At 40.7% G+C, this 22,768-nt stretch overlaps 3 protein-coding genes across 4 annotated transcripts in view; 1 reads left to right on the top strand and 2 right to left on the bottom strand.

Annotated features, from left to right (window-relative positions):
• The window catches only part of LOC120046856 (nuclear factor of activated T-cells 5-like), a 52,678-nt gene extending 39,522 nt beyond the window's left edge, over window positions 1-13,156 (bottom strand). The window contains exon 1 of the mRNA XM_038992425.1: window positions 12,874-13,156. Within this exon, the coding sequence (XP_038848353.1) occupies window positions 12,874-12,946 (73 nt within the window). The 5' untranslated portion in view covers window positions 12,947-13,156. The remainder of the gene's footprint in view (window positions 1-12,873) is intronic.
• A 2,073-nt stretch (window positions 13,157-15,229) lies between these two features.
• LOC120046846 (26S proteasome non-ATPase regulatory subunit 7-like) lies at window positions 15,230-20,199 on the top strand. Of its 2 annotated transcripts, XM_038992402.1 has the most exons (7): window positions 15,230-15,398; window positions 15,870-15,961; window positions 16,059-16,151; window positions 16,253-16,350; window positions 16,483-16,563; window positions 16,833-16,924; window positions 19,505-20,199. In XM_038992402.1, the coding sequence occupies exons 1-7, from the start codon at window positions 15,325-15,327 to the stop codon at window positions 19,944-19,946; spliced, it is 972 nt and encodes a 323-aa protein (XP_038848330.1). In that variant the 5' UTR covers window positions 15,230-15,324; the 3' UTR covers window positions 19,947-20,199. The 2 variants fall into 2 exon arrangements, with proteins under 2 accessions (XP_038848330.1, XP_038848338.1); XM_038992410.1 differs by lacking the exon at window positions 16,059-16,151.
• Window positions 20,200-20,453: 254 nt separating this feature from the next.
• pkd1l2a (polycystic kidney disease 1 like 2a) overlaps window positions 20,454-22,768 on the bottom strand; it is a 29,245-nt gene continuing 26,930 nt past the window's right edge. Inside the window, exons 30-37 of the mRNA XM_038999432.1 lie at window positions 22,327-22,657; window positions 22,083-22,216; window positions 21,858-21,985; window positions 21,579-21,739; window positions 21,261-21,471; window positions 21,054-21,155; window positions 20,824-20,955; window positions 20,454-20,663 (exon numbers count right to left, since the gene is read on the bottom strand). Coding sequence (XP_038855360.1) covers window positions 20,502-20,663; window positions 20,824-20,955; window positions 21,054-21,155; window positions 21,261-21,471; window positions 21,579-21,739; window positions 21,858-21,985; window positions 22,083-22,216; window positions 22,327-22,657 — 1,361 coding nt within the window. The 3' untranslated portion in view covers window positions 20,454-20,501. The remainder of the gene's footprint in view (window positions 20,664-20,823; window positions 20,956-21,053; window positions 21,156-21,260; window positions 21,472-21,578; window positions 21,740-21,857; window positions 21,986-22,082; window positions 22,217-22,326; window positions 22,658-22,768) is intronic.

The following is a 22,768-nucleotide window of genomic DNA, read 5'->3' as shown; positions in this document are numbered from 1 at the left end:
GTCAGAACAACAAAAATGAAACCAACTGTGTATTTACCTATTTGTATAATTTAACCCGTGATGAGATAGGCTTGCTGTACACATTGACCACAATCCTGATTTTGAATTGAATTCTTCAGTTGGACCATGATGGTGCCGCATGGAGGGCTGTGTGGGGTTGTAGCGGTCTTTGCCTTGGCCAGTGCTGCACAGCAGTGCTAATTTGTCCTTCGGTCTCACCTCTCCCAGCCATACTAAGACCACACCTACAGTATATTAATCACCTAAGAGGATTTGGCACAAAATCTAATTAAGGCTTTAGAATGTCTGCTGATTAATTAGAAATAACCATGGGAGAATGAGGCTATTATCAGAGCAATGGTACACGCCAACACCACCACAAATAAATAAATGATGGCAACTCAGTTTGCAATGTTTGGAGGCGAGGGTGTTATCCTGAGAAGAACAAAATTAATTAAACTACATAATTTAGTTCAGCAGAATTGTTCTGTTGCCAAGGCTGTATTGGATGGGATTCAAAACTATGAGGGACAATGAATGCGGTTCCAGATATACGTTTCGAGAAAGGTAGTAGCCCAATTTTTTGCAACACAGATTGATTAAACAGGATACAATGCTATCAAGCAAGAGGCCCTGAGATAACATGTAATCAGTCACATCTCTAACCAGAAACAGGTTCCATCTGGTTCAGAGCTTGGCAGTGGGGCACCGTCATACCTGATGATGACGTCTGGTTTTCCCACTCACCAAAACCCTTCTAACATTTCATAATTTATCAAGCTGTGACTAAGAGGCAGTTCAGCTGAGGTCAAATTATAACTAACTGTACTTCAGTGAAAGTGAACCTTATTATGCTCCCAATTACAAGTTATTGAGACGGGTAAGCTAAGCTACTTACATAAAACATAAAATATATTTTTTTTTTTACAACAGGATGTTAGGGGGAAAAATAGGACACTGTCACTCCAAAAGGTGCCATTCTTTCTGCCCCCACCTCCCTGGGAACTAACAGGTGACTCAGGAAAAAGGAATGAAAACACAGGAAATTGAGATTGCACAACCGTTATGGTGCGCTGGAATGTTTGTCTCTTTATACCCCCCTTGAAGTCACAGTGTTGCCAAAGCCCTTGACATACCTCTTGTGTACAATAATCTATCGTTGGGCAAGCTCTCTGACACAGATCACGTGTTGGTGTGGCAATGGTAGGAGCAGAGAGAGGGAGAAGAGGGAGGAGAGAGACAGCTTTAACAAGAATCACAAATCAGGAATAGGACTTTAAATAGCACTAAAGAGCAAGGGGTTATCTGAAAACTACCACAAGAGGAAAAGGCTTATGGTCTTTGGTTAAGATTGATGAACAATGCTCATTAGCGGTGGATCCAAGTGGGGCAGACATGTCACAAAGTCCACATAAGGAGCCATGCTCTTTGAGGAGGGACTAGAAGAGCTGTAAGCCTACACTGAAACCTGACCTGGTCTCCTCATCTGCTAACGGAAAAGCTCCTGACAGCTATGATTTAGCCCTCTAAATATTTAACATCTTTGTTGACATAAAAAAAAGTCTGCATTTCGCTCTGGGTGGAAACAGAGGGATCAGAGCTCGGAGACGCTTTTGGGTTTTCACAGAAAGGTGTCACAAATCAGTCTCCTACGAGGCACAGCGAGAGCAGAGAGCGCCACAGCCAACCTCCCAGCCTATCCCGTCTATCACTGGTACAGCACCTGTGGCCAGAGAGGATTTAATAAACCACTAACCTCGGACATCCAGAACTAAAACCTTGCGTAATTGCGTCAGATGCTCGATTAGGTTATAGGGGGGAGACGTGTTCGAAAAATTACTAATGAGACAAGCAGTCTCCGCCCCTCTAAACATAAACTCTCAGTTTTGGGGCAAGTCTACAGCCCAGATTAGAGGTCGACCGATTATTCGGAATGGCCGATTTCAAGTTTGCATAACAATCGGAAATAGGTATTTTTGTGCACCGATTTGCCGATTCTTTTTTTTTTTTTACACCTTTATTTAACTAGGCAAGTCAGTTAAGAACACATTCTTTTTTTCAATGACGGCCTAGGAACGACAGATTTTTAACCTTGTCAGCTCGGGGGATCCAATCTTGCAACCTTACAGTTAACTAGTCCAATGCTCTAACACCTGATTACATTGCACTCCACGAGGAGCCTGCCTGTTACGCGAATGCAGTAAGCTAAGGTAAATTGCTAGCTAGCATTAAACTTATCTTATAAAAAACAATCAATCAATGACTGTCATTGCTCCAATGTGTACTTAACCATAAACATCAATGCCTTTCCTAAAATCAATACACAAGTATATATTTTTAAACCTGCATATTTAGCTAAAGGAAATCCAGGTTAGCAGGCAATATTAACCAGGTGAAATTGTGTCATTTCTCTTGCGTTCATTGCACGCAGTCAGGGTATATGCAACAGTTTGGGCCGCCTGGCTCTTTGCGAACTAATTTGCCAGAATATTACGTAATTATGACATAACATTGAAGGTTGTGCAATGTAACAGGAATATTTAGACTCATGGATGCCACCCGTTAGATTAAATACGGAACGGAATAAACGTTTTGTTTTAGAGGTGATAGTTTCCGGATTAGTCAAAGGTATATGGTTTAGAGAGAAATAGTCGACGCGTTATAATTCCTGTAATAACTTGCGGCTGAACTTGAAAGGGGTTCATTCGTTATTTTACCGTTCATGTCTTCCATAGAGAATGTCTTGATCTACTTCAAATAAGGTCTGTGTTTCGTGCAGGCTTAAACCGCCTCGACGTTTTGATACCCGTGTAAATCTCACTAGGATAAGGTAAAGTTTGTCAACATATTTTCATAAATCCACTCTACAATTTTTTTTATCTTCGCTTATATTTAGCCAATATTGATCAGAGTTACCTTGTCCTATGGATATCTACACAGTTATAAAATTGGCAAGGTGGTGTAAGCCTACACGAAACACAGACCTTATTTTAAGTGAATCTAAAAATATCCTATGGAATAAATGAAGGAACCGCTTTTCAGATTTTGCTAGAAGGTGTCATGGGAATTATGACTCGCACTTTGGTCGTCAATTCTTACCATGCCCATTATTAAAATAGGATTTCCTGCATATAGAAATGACAGTTTTTGTTTTCAACATTCATCACAGGTAACTTAAACTCTATTTTTATTCAAACAGTTGAGAGTATTTGTCTCCTAAGCAGACTCAGTATCATTGTCACTTCAGAGCTGTGTGTGTGTGTGTATTTATGTGATATATTAAGTTAAAATAAAAGTGTTCATTGTTCATTGTTCATTCAGTATTGTTGCAATTGTCATTATTACAAAAATGTGTGTGTGTGTATGATATATATATATATATATATAAAACATTTTAATTTTTTATAAATTGGCCGATTAATCGGTATCGGCTTTTTTTGTCCTCCAATAAATCGGTATCGGTATCAGCGTTGAAAAATCATAATCGGTCGACCTCTAGCCCAGATATCTCTTCCCCTTCTGAAATTTGAAAGATGTGAGGACCTGCTAAATTGTGATTTGTCCAAAAGACCAGTGACAAAAAAATCTGTGTACCTGAAAGCTCCCCGTAAAAGGCGTCTGCATACTAGGTTCGGTTTGCTCCTAGCAGAACCCGGCTAGGCAAAGTGAACTTCTGTGCCTCGCGTGATCCTTTAAAAAAAGACCTTCGCTTGAAAAACTTGAAAAAAAAGCAGCAAAATTATTATTTGTCCCTCTTGAAATGCTGTAGCAACAACATACCCAGTAACACTTCCTCAAAATAATTACTCTAAGATAAATCAAGAAATCTGTAATTCATTTGGACGATTTTGCAAAGGAGGTCTTAGTTGTGCAATTTCACATCTAACTGGAGTATTTAAGTAAAAGAATGTGCATGAAAACTAGTTGTCTCTCGTTCAATGACAACAAACACTATTGAAAAATCCTGCCCATAGTTCCCACTCCTACTAGGAGTAGTACTGTGTACCAATCACTGACGAAGGGGAGCAGACTTCAGCTACCAAACTTCGACTTGCCTTAAGAAAAAACGTTGTGCGCGTGAACAGATGAAAAAAACCCTGCCAAACACCAAAACTTCACCAAATTTTTTCATAATATATGTTTCGATTGGGAAGCATGCAACAGGCTTTAGTCGTCGCATCACACTCTGTCGACAGCGGCTATTACCATTTATGTTACGTGCATCTGTCAACAAGAGATTTCTGAAATACTAAACGTGAGAATTAGTCTACCACCGGAGTTCAACTGTGGGCACACGGTATCACTGAATACAGCAGGATCTGTCTCTGAGACAAAAGCCAATTGTATCGCCCAATTTAAGGCCCTATTTGGTCAGAGACTATGCTGTTAAGTGCATAGGCCTACCTAAGGCCGACATGTATTTCCTTAGTTACTGGCAGTAGCAGAAATCAAATAGTGCCAAGTTCTGATTCCAAAGATAAGCTACAACTTGGGTATGTGCAGATCATGTGGCACAAGATTATGATCACTGTTGATTGTACAGAAGGTCTAACCGAAATGTGACTTCTGCTTTATCCCAACCCCACCAAAAGACACATACAGGTTGGAGAGGTTGGAGCAGGGGTTGCCACACTGGGCGCCCGTGGAGCAGTTGTTATGGGGGGGTTTACTGCCTTGCTCAAGGGCACAGCGGCAGGCAATGGCATCTAGGATACCAGCAACCCTCCAATTGCCTGGCTCACTTTCAGCCAGATTTTCCCCCCTTCAGACCTGGGATTCAAACTGGCAACCCTCCGGTAGCTGGCTCGCCTCTCTAACTGCTAGGCTACCTGCTGCCCGATGTGTCATTCTTCCTGCACGATTGTGTCTTTCTTGAATAGTCCCCAACAGACAACTGATCTGGGAGTCCTTTCAATAGCTCCTAAAACAGGCTCTATGTAATCAATTAGAGTCACATGAGACCACAGTCTTGATGTTCACTAAAATCACAAATGGCATTTAACAGTACTGATAAAAGCCACGCTTTTAAACTCAATGAGGCGAGGCACTTCATTCACAGCAGTGACTTATTGTATCAATACAAACCATGCAACAGGGACTGGTGTGTCGATCATTATGGGATACTGATGTTTTGAGAAAGGTAGGCCTTAACCAACTGGCCTTGCCAACCTCTTGACATGCATTAAAGAGATTGTAGCCCTGCAACTATTGTGGCTTTTGCTCTACATATTTTCTCACACTCATCTGACCTAGTATTCCCTTGCCAAATTATGATCAGGGTGTCTATGCCACTGGCTACATTTTTCTGCAGTCATTTTAAACAAAAAAAGTACATATGAAAAAAGAACATAGATAAATGAAAGCCTCGTAGCATAATACCGTCAGAAATCGGTCAATTTGATATGAGAACAAGAAGGATGATAACCACTGCAAGGTGAAATGACAAGTGTTGATGTTACTATCAGTGACTGTTGCTAGGGGTGTTAGGAGGTTAAACCGCTCATGCATAGAATGGTTAAAGCCTAAACAAGGTCACAGTAAATACTGGAAGAGGTAATGTTTTGACCTGAGGCGAATTGCTCCTCTTTACTGAGGTTTGGTTAGTGTTAACCATTAACCCCTGAAGGTTTCTAAAAGGAAGTTATGGGGGACAAGGAAGTAATGGGGGAGGGCCCCACGGCCGCTATGTGACCCCCAACCAAAAGGAGGTATTACTCGTCATGTCAGTTACTGGCAGCCAGTCAATAAGCCCATGTCAGCTAACAGTTTAGTTTGCTTGGTAAGTTAGTCTAGCCAGCTAATCTAAACCCTGTTTTAGTCATGAATTAGTGACTGGGCACTCAAGGCATGTTCCCAGGGGTCCTGACCTCTAGGGGGCCCTCATTGATTTTGATATTCACTCTCACTCAGATGTCATATGAACATGGAATAAGTCATGGCAAAATGTGGATTTAAGATCCATCAGTGAAGCCTTAGTGTGCAGCCTGGTTTGAAGTAGGCTAGTGTGTTGAGGGGAGTGGGCTGTGCGTTCAAATTTCATTTCTCAAAACAAGTCTTCACTTTTATGCATACACCGCTGTAATAACTCAGCTAGTGCTGACAGCTCTTGTTCATTGACAACATTGTACTCTGAGAGCATAAGAAGCATTTATGAACCTGTTAAACATGTTGGCCCAAGACATAGGCCCAAATAACATTGGGTGAAAAAACTAGGCTATTGGTCAACCTATCATCTTCCAGAAATCGTGTTGTTTTCACATACAGATTAAGGATTTTAATTTGATCACTCTTGTTGCTGAGAATTTTCCTGATTTACAGGGAATGCAGATTGTGATTTACAGAAATTCCTCATCATGTCAGTTAAGCAACATTATGGACTAAACGTTCAAATCCTGTTGCTGCAGGACTATTTTGCTGCGACAATACAGGTCAAATTAAGATCCTACACCTGTAACTGTCATCTGTATTGGCTCTTTGAACCAAGTGAAAGAACTACCACTCTCAGCCATGTCAACACAGCGGACGCGATGCCGACCCATTTCCTTCCATGTTGGTGGTGACATACAGCTTTCAATATCCAGACAAGCACAAAAACAATGAGCTACTCAGAAATAAACAGGCAATTTTGTAACCACTGGATGGATTCACAACAAAGAGTGACCCAGACCCACAGATAACAAAGACAAGGGCCTAAGCTATAGATTGGCATTGAACATTCCTTTTACCTAAAGTACACAGCAATTTACATGACCATGACTCTTAAAAATAGTTCTGGATTAAGCTAATCCTAGAGACGGAAATGGACTGAAAAATACCAGCCATATTTCAAAATGTCCAGACCACACTGTAATTTGACTCTCCTACAGTCAGAGTCCTAAAGTAGGTCTATCTCTGTAAATGGCAAGTGAAAAAAATACCAAAAGTCTTTGGATACAAAACAATCCATTCATTGATATATCAACTATTCCTATGTGAATGATACTAAAGTATCAAACCATTTAGCCTAGTTTATGACAATGTTCCTAAAGCAGTAGCCTATGCCTAAAGAGACTAAATCATACGATGGTTCTTGGAAACCAAATCCAATGGATTTATCTGCGTGTAACTAGACATTAAGACAATCATCCACTTTGGAAGAAATATACTGTTACCTTACACTTGCCCCTAACTAACCCACTGTGGATCCTAACTCAGCCTACCTCACTGACACAGATGGCGTTGTAACAGCCCCTCTGCAGCCCTTGTACCTGTAGCACCCCAGCTGGCATACTCTTATTATACCCTGCATGACATATAATACCCAGCATGGTGTATTATAACTTGGTCTCTGGCAAAATTATGTTTGAGAGGAAAACTTTTCTTGAAACACAAAACGAGAGAAACAAAATGAACTTTCGAGCCTCCAAAACCATGAATAAAAACACAAGCAACCATCCAGTGAACAAGGAGATTATTTCATAAGGACATGTCTGAGAAAATAGAACCTAGGCCGTAACTCTGCACACCCTCATCGGAAGGCTTTAGGGCATGTTTCAAAAGTGTGCCTGGGTAGTAGTGTGAAACTGACACCATCAACTGCTGTGATTAGGCTAAATTAAATTGTGTGGAGCAGAAAAAGAGTGGGATAGCTGATTCCGGCCTCTCTCTAAACCCATGATAATCCCAAAGGTTAAAAAGAGAGATCACTAATCCGTCCTTTATCTGTGTATGCCATGCCTGCAGATTTGAGGTAGAAGTGCAAGCACAGGAGTGTGGGACTGAATGTTTGTGCATCGGTTTTAAAAGAGAGAGGAGATTGTTATTGTAGTCTCATTGTTCCGATGAGAAAGTCAAACAAGTAAAATTATTTTCAAGAATCTAATCAAAAACTGGCTTAATTTGTTGTCCCTCTGAGGTCTTTGGTCTTTCATCATCATAAATATATTAGCATTCAAGGCAATCAAATATTTTTAAGCACATGCCGCCAAGTTTGTTTAACATAGCAGAGTCAATATTAATTGAGCGCAAGCACAGGTTTACACACAAAGCAGCCGCTCCCTTGCGATGGTTAATGATTGACCCTATGGGCTCTGGTGGGCCAGTTTAGTAGAGATAAAGAGGGCCTCTGCCAAAGGGAGATCTGTGGTCCAGGGTAGGACAAAGACACCAATACTGATGGAAAGCATCACTGTGAAATACAGTCATTAACACAGGGACCAGTCTCCCTAGGCCTGAGCTCTTAAGTTTACCAAAACCGCAGGGCTTGTAAATTGGGCCAACCAGTTAAGTTAACAGTGAAGTAAGTGTTCAGGAGTAAAGGTTTCATTGTGTGGCTCGCCATTTCAAATATCTTACCTTGTAATCTACCTATTCCATTTCACTTCTAATGGTAGTTACACCTTCTCCTAAAATGCCTGTCACATTGCAAAATGATCACAATTCTACAACTTGACAAGGCACGCTAGTGATGGGGGTAAAGAAAATTGCTAAACTATTTTGGACAATAGTATATATTGATACTTTGACTCCAAGTATCGATTTTGCTAGGTAGCATTTGCTAGCACTAGTGGCTGTACCTGCACCAAACCTCCAGTATTTGTCATCCTATGTCCTCAATCTTCTTTAGAAAAATATTGAGCCAACATGTTTTCAGCTTTTATTATCATGACTGATCAAAACTACATTTTCTCATGCTCTCTTCTCTCTGCAGCAGACATATAGTGAGCAATATGTTTGGAATATCAAAACACAACACATAGAATCTTGATCATCTCAATACATATCATATCAGAACGAAGTATCGTGATATCATATTGTAAGGTCTGTGGCAATTGCCAGCCCTAAGACAAGCAAAGTATGCCCTTGTCCTATAGTTTCAAATACTCTTACGTCTATGGTACTGTACCTGGATCACATTACAAAACCCAACTGAGATGTATTAAATGCAACCTAAGCCCTCACTGCCCCTACATCTACATATAGACTATGTGAATTATGACTAAAAACAAGATGTAATAGGAGAGATGTACTAGAAATAGAAGTGTTTCACCTCTAGGGCATTCTGCCATGGTTTAGGACAGCAAAGACACGGCCATATGCTTGGCTCCATCTCCACGGCTCCATCTCCACAGCAGTGTTTGCAGTGTAGTGTGATTCACTGCCTCATTAGAGAGCGTGCTCCCAGAGGCCCCGGAACTCTCTCTGAGCCAGAGGGGGAACCCCACAATATGATCATCATCTGTCCACAAAGGACAGCAAAGAAAAGTACAGTATGACGACACAACCTCACGCAGCCATGAGGTAAACAGCTGTCTGCTCCAAATTCCACGTAAGCTGTGAATGTTTCATGTTTTGGATTCAACTTCTGCTGCAGGCAAACTTTGCATTCACCCTTTGCATGTTTCAATTCACATATATTTATATCCTTTAACATGAAAAGAATACTCTAAAATACACAAGGATGAAAATCCTTACCCAAATCAAATCAAATTTTATTGGTCACATACACATGGTTGGCAGTGTGTGTTAATGTGAGTGTAGCGAAATGCTTGTTGCTTGTCCATCATAAAAGTCCTTGTACAGTTTTATACCAGCCACATAACATTGTAATAGATGTAACCTACCTACAAGTATTTAGGTGTTTGACAATTGATTTAATAAACTACCACTTATAGCCTAAAAATCAGGTTAAGAGAGTCAACAGAACGTTGGACGTTCATTGCACTCTGTCCTGTCTATGTAATGCTTATCACCATGCCTCGGCTGACAGCAACATCTGCTTTATCATCCCAGTGTTTCCCCTATATTAATTTAACTGCAAAAAATATATATATATTTCTGCCAAGACGTGCTTTTAAAAGGATAGTCAGTGGCTCAATGACTGGAAGTCTATGGGAAGGTATCGGCAGATAGCCTAGTGGTTAGAGCGTTGGGCCAGTAACCGAAAGGTTGCTGGATCGAATCACCGAGCTGACAAGGTAAAAATCTGTCGTTCTGCCCCTGAACAAGGCAGTTAACCCACTGTTCCTTGGTAGGCAGTCATTGTAAATAAGAATTTGTTCTTAACTGACTTGCCTAGTTAAATACATTTTTTTGAGGATGCTCTCTCTTCCTCAAATTCTCTACTTTCCCTTATTACAAAAGTGGATAAACGTCCTCTAAACCCGCACAAAATCTTTTGGATTATGATTATGTAAGGAGCCTGCCAGTCTAGAGAATCATACATGCCCGGTCACTCATTCCACCCTTAAAAAAGTAGTGACAGAAAAAATAGATAGCCCTGTGAGCCTACTGTAATGATATCCATCTTTAGCTCCTCAAGAAGCAGACTTTCAGTGAAGAAACTAGGCCTAGCCAAATCATTTGCATATTCTGACATGGGGCAGTCCAATACAGCCTCAAATCAGGCCAACTCAAGTTAACCCATTTATGAGCAACTCCCTGACATCAGTCAAGAGGATGATTGAGTCATTTCTTCACTCCGCTGGCTTTTCAACCACACAAATTAAGGGTGGCTCTTTGACCTCCTCTGGGCTTCAGTCTGCCACCTCTCCAACACTGCTGGGCCTATGACATTTAGGCTACTCTCAGCAAATCTGAGCCACAGATACAATCTGATCATTTGTACAGAGATTACTATGGGCATACAGCCTCTGTGTGGTCACTGCCAGCAGCCAGTCAGGTAGAGGATTAACAGCAATGCACAGCACAGTCAGACATACCCACTTCTCTACTTCAGCACCTAACAGAAAGTCAATACAGCCCTTTATACTTTAGGTTACCCAGATTATTGTGAATTCAGTTGAAAAACACAGTCAAAGTCTTATGGATACCTTCAGCGAACCACAAACACACCAAAGACATCAGAAAAACATATCCACTGTTTTTCTCCTTTCTCAGTTGAGGGAACATGCAGCTTAAGTTATAAAGTATCTGTCTTTGAAAGTAGGCAATGAAGACTGAAGAGTCCTCTAAAATGCTAAGGAACTCAAGACTCAGGTGCAACACTACACCCGCAGAGTCCCTACTTGCCTAACATTGTGATTGAAGTTGAATACTCACATGCACCCTCGGGACTGACTGCATGAAAATGCTGGTAAATGTATAGTAATTAGGGGCTTGATAAAGATACCAGGATAAAAGTTGAATTTCTCTGACTAAATTGCACAGAGATTACTGGGGTCCTGTACTAGGAACCAAAGACGTGTGAATATTTACAAACAGAATATATATCTCTGCAGTATACTCAGGAAATTAAAAACATGTTTTCAGGAATGGGTTACAAAAAAGTTCTGATTTTAATAAAGACTGCATTTTCCACTTTGTAGGGGATTTGAGGGAGTAAAAAAGAGACATAGGCTAGCCTAAGTCCATGGGCTGTTTGCTTCACAATGAACTTTCACTGACATTGGACATTAATACCATTGTTCGTCAAAGGGCTTATAGATATGTTGTTGAAGTGCTGTATTGAGACATATTGCCAAAATATATGAAAAGAGATTTGGAGGATGAATCAGTGTACCTGGCCCTGAGTATTGCCAACATAACATCGTACCGTTAGAAAAACAAAAGCTGCTCAAACACACAAATAGCACATGACCTTTAAACAACTACAGTGTGAGATACTTCAGACATCTCAAATTCTACACTTTCACATTTGACTGTGCAGCGACCCACTCCTCTCAGTGACTCTGCTCTTTGCTGCAGATCTCGAGCAACCCCAGTTCAGCTCTGCTGTTGCATCAGTCAAAAAGACTGACATGCTGCTGCGGAGACACCCATTAACTGTTCAGCTAACCAGTGCACTCCCCCTTGGTTGTTGTTCAGTGGGACTAGGCCATGGTGAATATAATCTATTTAGACCTACAACTACACCATAAAAATAGGGCCTAGGCCTATATTGTACTCTAGTATCTGTCTCTTTTTTTTAAATCACCATCTAAGTGATGAGTGTGTTTGTTTAAACATTAAATATTGCAATTACTGCTGGCATTGTATTGGTAAACACTTCCACTGAATGCATGAATGGCTTTCAACATAGGGTATCAGGAATTAACCCTTTTTGTGTTGTGACATCAATGAGGCAGTCTTTATCCTCTCACTCATGACAGCACCTAAAATATGTGTATGGTATGGGACCATAAAAACGAATTGTTTAATTTCCATAATTACATGCAAAATAAAAATTAAATAGTTAGTATAGTCATTTACCAGCTGAATAAATAGCCTAGTTGACTTGTGACGAACAACAGTAACATGTTGACATTGCATCAAGGTAAGCAGATGTTGGTCCATAATCAGATACCAGTCTGTATATCATATAAAGCTACATTGAATGGTATCAAAATCTCAAAATGTCTTACATTCATAAGACTAGCCTATAATTAAGAGGCAACTTTCTGTTTTCTTATATAATCTACACATGGCTCTAATACAAAACAGATCACTTGATGGTGCTTTCAAGACAACTGGGAACTTGGAAAAAACGAGGTCAAATCATGACGTCAGTGATCTTCAGGTCGGAAAGTCGGCGCGCTAGGAAGATGCGTTTCCGATTTCCGACTTGGAATTCCATATTGGATGACCATTCAAACCGATTTTTCCCAGTCGGAACCCTTTTTTTCCGAGTTCCCAGTTTACTTAAATGCATTGAAGTCGGAGATTTCCGATTTCCCATTTGTTCTGAACGCGGCAGCAGCTATATAGCCACGGTTTAGATGCAATGCCAAAGCGACGCGGTGCGCTGGCGTTCACGCCGACGGTAGAAAAAACCAGGGCAGCGCTCTTAACACACATGTACGAGAATAACAACAGCGTATATCAACGAAACAGAACTAAAACAACACAAACAAGAAAATAGGACATTCTCTGCTTAACATAAAATAGATGTATTACCTTTGGAATATAGGGATTTGGGGGAATTCAAGTCGAGATCCGCGCTGAGTAGGGATATAAAATCAGAGGGCATCGTAATGCCTCTGAAGAGGAGGGAAAATCGGACCCCCTCAGATATAACCGTCGTTGAGCTAGCAAACTAGAAATAAATATTTCTCTGACACTGAATTAATGGGAAATAAATATACGGATACCAAACAAAACGCTATTTGACATTTAGGCTATGTATATCTTGAACCAGTCGTTATTAGCCTGTGTAACACGCTTCTTTCTGCTGCCTTTACATTCGTGTTTGTCAAATATGTTCAGTTCGTCTATTTTCTGTACAGCCCCGCCCACACATGACGCAAACCCGTCAGCTAAAATAAGACAGTAGCCACTGGACAATAATCTGTCACATGATTGTAGGCCTACAACTAGTGTGAAATTTGCATAATTGAAAGTGTAAAAGCACTAAGCTTACACAAATAAGGGAAAAGTAAATCGAATAATTTTCATTCTTGCATTTGGTGATCTCCCCCTAATTGTAATGTAGTTCTAGGATAATGCACAAGCAAATGGTCATGATGAGATTGGTCACAGCTTTTCTTTCTTTCGGGCATAGTGGCTATAAGTCATGCAGGTGCATCCACTCATCACATTGGCCATTTCTGACGTGTTATGTCATATGTGATATTAAATTAGTTAAAAAAGACTGTGGCACTGCAACTCCTATAACTTTCAAAAGTTTAAATAGATATACAGACTTTTAAAAAAAATAGCAATTATAAAACACAATGGGCTTCTTGAGTGGAATGAATAATGATATGCTTATAAATCCTAACAATGGCCAAGAGCAAAGTTAACGCAGCAGCAAGGTAATTGCAGAAACCAATTTGTTGATTGGGGCATGACTGTAACAATGGGTGTACTGCACCATACTGTAGATCTTGTGAGGTATGTGAGACTTTTTCGTTATTCATGTCATATGTACCCTTTAGAAAGTTTGCAGGTTTGCAGATAGGCATTGAAGTACAAATTGGAGGATGGCACACTCTATCCTGACTTCTGCCAGATCAAATCCCAACATCATTGGACATCAAATTGTATTGGTTGCATGTGCAGAGTACAATAGGTGTAGATTTTACAGTTAAATGCTTACTTACGAGCCCATTCCGAACAATGCAGAGACCTAATCATAGACCTAATGTCACCACTGCACTCACCACATGCCTCCTAAAATAGCCATTCACATGCCATGGTCTAAATCTGTATTTGATCATTACTTTCTCAGTGCATTGAGTTAATAATGTTTTGTCAGTTGTTTCAAATTTACAAGTTCATTCATTACTCTTTCTATAAAAAGAAAGGAACACTGAAAAATAAACTTCAAACGACCTGCGGCCTTAGTGTTTATGACCCTGTTCTTGGGATTTAATGCCTTTATTGGCCCCCTGATTTTGATGATCATCAGGCCTCTCTGACCACCCTTCCAAAAACGGTTAATAAAAAAAAAAAAATTACCGGTAGGCTACATTTGAAGTAAAATAGACAGTAGGCCTGCGATAAAATAGCTCCCTGCCCAGCTTGTAGCAACCCAACAACCTAAGGATTTATAACGAGGGTTATAAGTAGTTTATAAACTGCTCATTATTAGTGTATAAAGGCACTACCCTAACTCCTCCATCACAAGAAGCCTCATCAACCTTTGTAGAAAATACCATACAACCAAAATTCGAAATATTGTGTACCGTTAGATAACACACCCAGGGTGAAGCATGTCATGCACACAACATGTGGCAACTACTTCTAACCTTGGATGAGCATGAGGGTAATGAAGTTACCAAAGGCGGATTATTATTTACTCTAAAGAAACGCGAGAAGAGAGTTCAGTATAAAGTGAAGCACCAACTCTAAGAGCTACAGCGATAAAAAATGGGAAATAAATTAGGATACAATTTATTGATTGATTTGTCCACCAAGATCCCTGTCTGTATGGCCATCATGAGCAACATTGAAAATAGGTAAAATGTCTAAATTCAAACGCACTTTCATGCTAGAATCAAACTATGACAGGAGGGGACGGGGGTAAGAGTTATTATTTATGCGTTTACAGCCCTCTAGTGTTAAAACCAGGGACAGCCCAACCCATGGAGGAATCCATACTAAAAAAGTTTGAACATGAACTTCGCAATGAATCTACACAAAGTATATTCTCGACTCATTTAGGTAAAAAAATAGCATGTCAAATTAAGATATTTCGCCCGCCTAAAAATGTTTTTGAAAGGGTATTCAAATGAATGCAAAATGCACGTTAAAACCCAACGGAGCATTTTTTGCGCAGTTTTGACAAAGCAATCCCCTTTGGTCACATGACCCTACGCGAAGGATTGTGGGATCGTGGAGCACTGACGGTGATTGTTGTTCTCTATCGCGAAAATATTTTCTATTGAATTTAATTCACACATAAACATGCCGGATTTGGCTGTTGAGAAAGTGATTGTCCATCCCTTGGTGCTCCTGAGTGTGGTGGATCATTTTAACAGGTAAATGATTCGAATGAGCTAGACAGTTGTTGATGATTGTTCAAAAATGTGGACTCATTGTTGTTTCCCAAATAACAGTAAAGTTTAGCTAGCTAACTAACGTTAACGTTAGCTAGCGACAGTAAATTAACGTAGAGCAAGCAAACTAACGTTAGCTAACTAGCTACTGTGTAGCTAACTAGCTGATTCACCTCAGAAGGCTATGGTTCACCTAATGCTATCCAGTATAGCTAGTAGCTAGCTAGATACACAAGTTATCATATTACACAAATGGCAGGTTTCCTCTACGGTTAGTGCATCGTTTTATGCACTTTACTAGTTATTGTAGCTAGCTAACGTTAACCAGCTTATAACGCGTTAGCCTCACCCGCGCTCTCTAGTCAGGGATGTCACTGTCACGTCTGTAGCAAAGACAGTTCAGAAACTCTGTGTCTGTAGCTAACAGCCTACTCTCATTCTGTATTTGATCAGAATCGGTAAAGTTGGAAGTCAGAAGAGGGTTGTGGGTGTACTGCTCGGCTCATGGCATAAGAAGGTTCTTGATGTGTCCAACAGCTTTGCAGGTGAGTTTCCTAACGTTACCTATTTCTACAACCACGGTCCATTCTTTGATTACACTCTGGTTTCTTGTTGATCTGGCTGATCCCTCCCTTCTTCCAGTGCCATTTGACGAGGATGACAAGGATGATTCTGTGTGGTTCCTGGACCATGACTATTTGGAGAACATGTACAACATGTTCAAGAAAGTCAATGGTTAGATGAGTTCTTTGTAAATTAGTATGCATTTTAACAACACTAGAATTTACTTGTTAATGTGATTTGGAGATTAAACATGTATTCCCATTGTGTTTCAGCAAGAGAAAGAATAGTTGGTTGGTATCACACAGGACCCAAACTACACAAGAATGACATTGCCATCAATGAACTCGTGAAGCAATATTGTACCAATTCTGTAAGTATAAGTACAACATATTCATTTATGTAATTTTTTTACTTAGCAATTACCTTTTACTACTGATGTCACTGATATGAGTAAACATACTATGGTACAAAGATTTTAATTAGATTTTTTGGTCGTTTATAGGTTTTAGTCATCATTGATGTTAAACCGAAAGACCTGGGTCTACCAACGGAGGCCTACATATCTGTGGAGGAAGTGCATGATGTACGTTTTTATCAGTGGAATTATTGAATGAATGTAATAGTGGAACTACAATTCTCTACTATTACCTCTGCAACAAAGGTTTATGCTGCATGTCAGTCTTGCATCTACCACTTAGTGAAATCAAAAAATTGTAGGATTAGATAGAATGTCACTGTACAAATTTAAGTTAAGGGTTGTGGAGTAACGGATGCCTTTTGAGCTTTAATGTTGAGGAAAACCTGCAAATTTGCTTGAAGGTCTAATGGTTGTAACATTCCTTTTGTTTTTAGGATGGCACTCCCACATCCAAGACCTTTGAACATGTCACCAGTGAGATTGGTGCTGAAGAAGCAGAGGAAGTGGGCGTGGAGCATTTACTACGGTAAGACTGGGCCCATGCATGTGGTCAATGTGTTTGTTCTTGTCATTGGTCTAGAAGTTCAATATGTAAATTACTGTCCTTGTATTATTGCTCATATTTTTTTCATACCAGACCTGGGTTCAAATACATGTATATTTGATTATCTGGTATTTAAAATACTTTTATTCCCTTTGAGTATTTTCAAATACACAGCCCAAAACAAGTACTTTTATTTGAGTATTTGAATGTTTATTTGTAAAAACAAAAACAAATCGTCTACCAAATTGTATTTGAAACCATTTTCAAATACTATTTTCAAATATCTGGGTTAAGTGCATGGGTGTGTATTTGAGACAGTGTATTTGAGTATTTTCAAATGCTTTCCAAGTGTATTTCTAAATATACTGGACAAAAATATAAATGCAACATGCAACAATTTCAAAGACTTTACTGAGTTACAGTTCATATAAGGAAATCAGTCAATTTAAATATATTCATTAGGGCCTAATCTATGGATTTCACATGACTGGGAATACAGATATGCATCTGTTGGTCACAGATACCTTTAAAAAATGTAATAAAAAATAGGGGCATGATCAGAACACCAGTCAGTATCTGGTGTGACCACCATTTGCTCCATGCAGAGCGAAACATCTCCTTTGCATAGTGTTTATCAGGCTGTTGATTGTGGCCTGTAGAATGTTTTCCCATTCCTCCAGCGAAGTTGCTGGATATTGGCGGGAACTGGAACACGCTGTTGTACATGTTGATCCAGAGCATCCCAAACAGGCTCAATGGGTGACATGTCTGGTGAGTATGCAGGCCATGGAAGAACTGGGACATTTTCTGCTTCCAGGATTGTGTACAGATCCTTGAGACGTGTGGCCGTGCATTACCATGCTGAAACGTGATGGAGGTGGATGAATGACACGACAGTGGGCCTAAGGATCTCGACACGGTATCTCTTTGCATTGAAATTGCCATCGATAAAATGCAATTGTGTTCATTGTCTGTAGCTTATGCCTGCCCATACCATAACCCCACCACCACCGTAGGGCACTCTATTCACAATGTTGACATCAGCTCATGAAACATGGGAGCAACACTTTACATGTTGCGGTTATATATTTGTTCAGTGTACTCTAAAATATTCAACTACTTTTCAAGTAAAATGTTTCTGAATACGTACAGTACCAGTCACCTAATTTGTGGAATTTATTTTCATGGGTTTTGAGGCTATCAGTTGTGTTGTGACAAGGTAGGGGTGGTATACAGAAGATAGCCCTATTTGGTAAAAGACCAAGTCCATATCATGTCAAGAACAGCTCAAATAAGCAAAGAGAAACAACCGCATTATTTCTTTAAGACATGAAGGTCAGTCAACGCAAACAATTTCAAGAACGTTTCTTCAAGTGCAGTCAAAAAGAACATCAAGCGCAATGATTAAACGGGCTCTCATGAGGACCGCCACAGGAAAGTAAGACCCAGAGTTAATTCTACTGCAGAGAGTAAGTTCATTGGAGTTACCAGCCTTTGCAGCCCAAATAAATGCTTCACAGAGTTCAAGTAACAGACACATCTCAACATCAACTGTTAAGAGGAGACTGCGTGAATTAGGCCTTCATGGTCGAATTTCTGCAAAGAAACCACTAATAAAAGACAACAATAAGATGAGACTTGCTTGGGCCAAGAAACACGAGCAATGGACATTTAGACTGGTGGAAATATGTCCTTTGGTCTGAGGAGTCGAAATGTAAGATTTTTGGTTCCAACCGCCGTGTCTTTGTGAGATGCAGAGTAGGTGAACGGATGATCTCCGCATGTGTGGTTCCCAAGTGAAGCATGGAGAAGGAGGTGTGATGGTGCTTTGCTGGTGACACTGTCAGTGATTTATTTAGAATTCAAGGCACACTTAACCAGCATGGCTTCCACAGCATTCTGCAGCAATACGCCATCCCATCTGGTTTGCCCTTAGTGGGACTATCATTTGTTTTTCAATAGGACAATGACCCCAAACACACCTCCGGGCTGTGTAAGGGCTATTTGACCAAGAAGGAGAGTAATGGAGTACTGCGTCAGATGACCTGGCCTCCACAATCACCCGACCTGAGTTGGACCGCAGAGTGAAAGAAAAACAGCCGACAAGTGCTCAGCATATGTGGGAACTCCTTCAAGACTGTTGGGAAAGCATTCCAGGTGAAGCTGGTTGAGAGAATGCGATGAGTGTGCAATGTTGTCATCAAGGCAGAGGGTGGCTACTTTGAAGAATCTAAAATATTTATTTGTTTTTTAAACAGATCAAAATATAAGTTACTACTTGATTTCATGTGTTATTTCATCGTTTTGATGTCTTCACTATTATTCTACAATGTAGAAATAAACAAATAAAAGAAAAACCCTTGAATGAGTAGGTGTGTCCAAACTTTGACTGGACTGTACTTTAAATGTATGTGAAAGTAACTGAAAAATTTGAACTAGTATTTGAACCCAAGTCTGATTCTTACCATAAAAATGTAAGGCCAGTTTTGCCACCAAAAAGGGAAACAGGGTGACTTAAAACATGCAAGTTTCTAAAATAAAATGTTTTGTATCTCTATCCAGAGACATCAAGGACACAACAGTTGGCACCCTGTCTCAACGCATCACCAACCAGGTGCATGGCCTAAAGGGCCTCAACTGCAAGTTAGTGGATATCAAAGGGTATTTGGACAAAGTTGCCGCAGGTAAGCTGCCCATCAACCACCAGATCATCTACCAGCTGCAGGACGTCTTCAACTTGCTGCCTGACGTCAACCTTCAAGAGTTCATCAAGGCATTTTACCTCAAGACCAATGACCAGATGCTGGTGGTTTACCTGGCTTCACTCATCCGCTCCGTGGTTGCTCTTCACAACCTCATCAACAACAAGATCGCCAACCGAGATGCAGAGAAGAAGGAAGGCCAGGAAAAAGATGACAGCAAGAAAGAGAAGAAAGAGGACAAGGAAAAAGAGAAGGAGAAAGAGAAGGGAGACACTAAGAAAGATAAGAAGGACAAGAAATGAAGCAATGCTCATTTCTGACTACGGACTGGCTGTTTTTTTTTTCATTCTCCCCACCTGTCAGACACTATCTTTTTTTATGGATTAAAAGAGTGAAGGGAATTGGCTATCTACTCCACATAAGTCTAATCGTTTTTCATTCTTATGCAGCTCATTTGGTTAATTTTGACAAAATACTTGTTTGCTATGGTTCAACCATTTTTATTAATTTCACAACAAACATATTACTAATACAACAACATTGGAATTATCTTTGTATCCTGCTCTCCTCATTGTTGTCTCCTCCTAACATGTTACCATAGTAACCATACATATGTATTTCTGACAGTGTGAGGTAACAGAAGGAGCTGTTATTTCCTCTAACATCTTTTTAAAGCTTTGCATTAGATCACAAAATGGCACAAATAGCCTAATTTATGCGTGATATGTTAGATAATTAAACAGCTAGAGGCAACACGTCAACAAAATGCATCACCGCTCCTAGAAGGCAACAGAACTGAAAATGACAGCTCACTATGAATACATACAGAGTGATACACCAGTACTTAGAAGTAACATCTATGAGGATATAGTGGAGAATCCTTTGTTAGTTGCTGAGGCAGTCATGCCATCCTCCTTGGGGCTGTCACCATCTTCTTTCTCCTCCTTCTTCATTTTGATTCCAAACAAGCTGCAGAGCTTCATCAGCATCAGATCCACTATCTCCTCCTCCTCTGAGGGCTGTGGAACAGTGAACAGACAGCTCAGAATGGATAGTCAAGTGACCGCCTCAGTCAAAATGTATTGAGGTATTGGTCCCTGTTGATTTTGATATTCAAATACGACCTAATATGACCAGAACAAGGTAAATTTGACATAGTGTAAGATTGATGCACAGTACCTTGTGATGTATTTGCTCTTGAGTGAACGCCACCAGGATGACGGAGATGAACAGGTTCAGAACCACAAAGGTCATGAATATAATGCAGGAGCCGATGAGGAACGCACCAAGCACCGGGTTGTAATCAAGAACCTGGATTAGAAGGAGAAGTTACAGAATTTAATCACAAAGCTACCATCATGGTTACAGCAGTAATCAGGAGTCTAGTAGAGCTGTCCTACTTTACTAACCTCGTCATAGTTGAAGATGCCCAGTTGCAAGCTAACCATGGTCAGAGCAGCATCCAGGAGAGTCCTATATGAATACAGCTTCCAGCCATACATTAGATAAGACTGCAGACAGAGAATGATCACAGTTTAGAGACTCACGCAGAAAGTCGAGGGAACACCCATCATACACAAGCACTTCTAGGTTAGGTGTTTCAGAAAGACCCTTACAGCGATAGAATAGGCCAGGAACATAATGGTGATGACCACGAGGAAGCCTGATATGTCAGTCCAGGCCCGTTGCAGTGTGGCTGTGATCATGTGTAGCTTGGGGTTGAGCCTCAGCAGATGCCACAGTTTGACTGTAGCCAGTAGCACCAGGAATGCGATCAGATACCCCAGCACTGCATCTGCTGTGGCTGTCTCATGGAAACTGGCAAACCTGGATAGAGAGCGGAGAAGTTGAACATCACACAGGAGCAACTGATCAACAATAGGGATAGCAGACTGGCGAAACTAAAGCAGAAGCCCAACCCAGTGTGAACTGACTGGTCTTTATGGTTGTGGTAGTACTCCATGTCCCGGTTCCCTAACAGGGTCCTCTTAATGAAGACAGACAGCGCGCTCCAGCTCAGGAGGATGATGGCGAGCTCCAGCAGGTTCCACTTTGTCTTGAAGTAAGCCCACTTCTGCTGCTTCATCAGCTTTCCCTGTGAGGAGATGAGAAGAGTTAGACGGAGGAGGAATTCCAGAACAATGGCACTACACCATTGTTTCACAGATGTTATACTCTATACACATAAGAAAGGTATTTAAATTAAGGCTTACCTGAACATACATATAGTAGAGGATAAAGAGGAAATAGATGACCTCAGAGGCCATGACAAAGATATGGAGTCCACCGGTGGACTGGTATAGTCGGACACTCTGCAGCTCACTGCGAAACTGGAACGCTCCTGAGAGAATACGACAGGTGCTGACAATCTGAGCTTTGAATGCCTTTAAATATTGACTTTGTGCTGTATTCATGGAGTGATATAACAACTATCTCACCTACAGCTGTGGTCTCCAGCATGAGTGTGACAGTGCAGAAGAGGTTGACATTGGCATTGTACACTGTGAACTCTACAAAAACTGCTCGGGTGAACATATCAAGCCAGGTGTTGTCAAACAGATACTGAAGGGTACTGCAGGGACAGAAGACATTGATGAATAAAATAACATCTTTCTCTACCACAAAGATGGTTTGATAATTCGGATAATTTTTAAACATTAAGTACTGTAAATGTTAATTTACCTGCTAGCATTCTGCGACTCCGGGCCCAGGTCCACCACAAACCCCCCTCCCCTGTAGAGGACCACACTGCCCCAGATGGGTTGGGCTCTGAGTCTGGCCTGGGTTTGGTACTGCCAGGGACTGCGGAGGGTCTTTGAGGTGTTTTCGCTCACAGAGCGGTCCCAGCCTGGCCCATAGGAGCCCATGTCCTCCACCTCCCATGAGTATGGAGCATGGCAGTCAGGTACAGCCTGGCGCATGGAGCGGGCGATGCGGCAGGAGTTCTTCTGCACCCTCACTTGGCGAAGACGGGCATTACCAACCAGTTTGGAGTTCCCATCTGTGATGAAACCTATAACACAGCATGCAAAAAATTACCAAAAGATAAAACGCTAGCACGCTTTCACCTATACATTTTGTCTTTAACTTTCTAGAAATGAATGTTCTCTCTGAAATAAACATC

This window comes from Salvelinus namaycush, chromosome 1 (genome assembly GCF_016432855.1).
Source record: "Salvelinus namaycush isolate Seneca chromosome 1, SaNama_1.0, whole genome shotgun sequence".
NCBI classification, from domain to species: Eukaryota; Metazoa; Chordata; class Actinopteri; order Salmoniformes; family Salmonidae; genus Salvelinus; species Salvelinus namaycush.
This window is presented reverse-complemented; position numbering and strand designations above follow the sequence as displayed.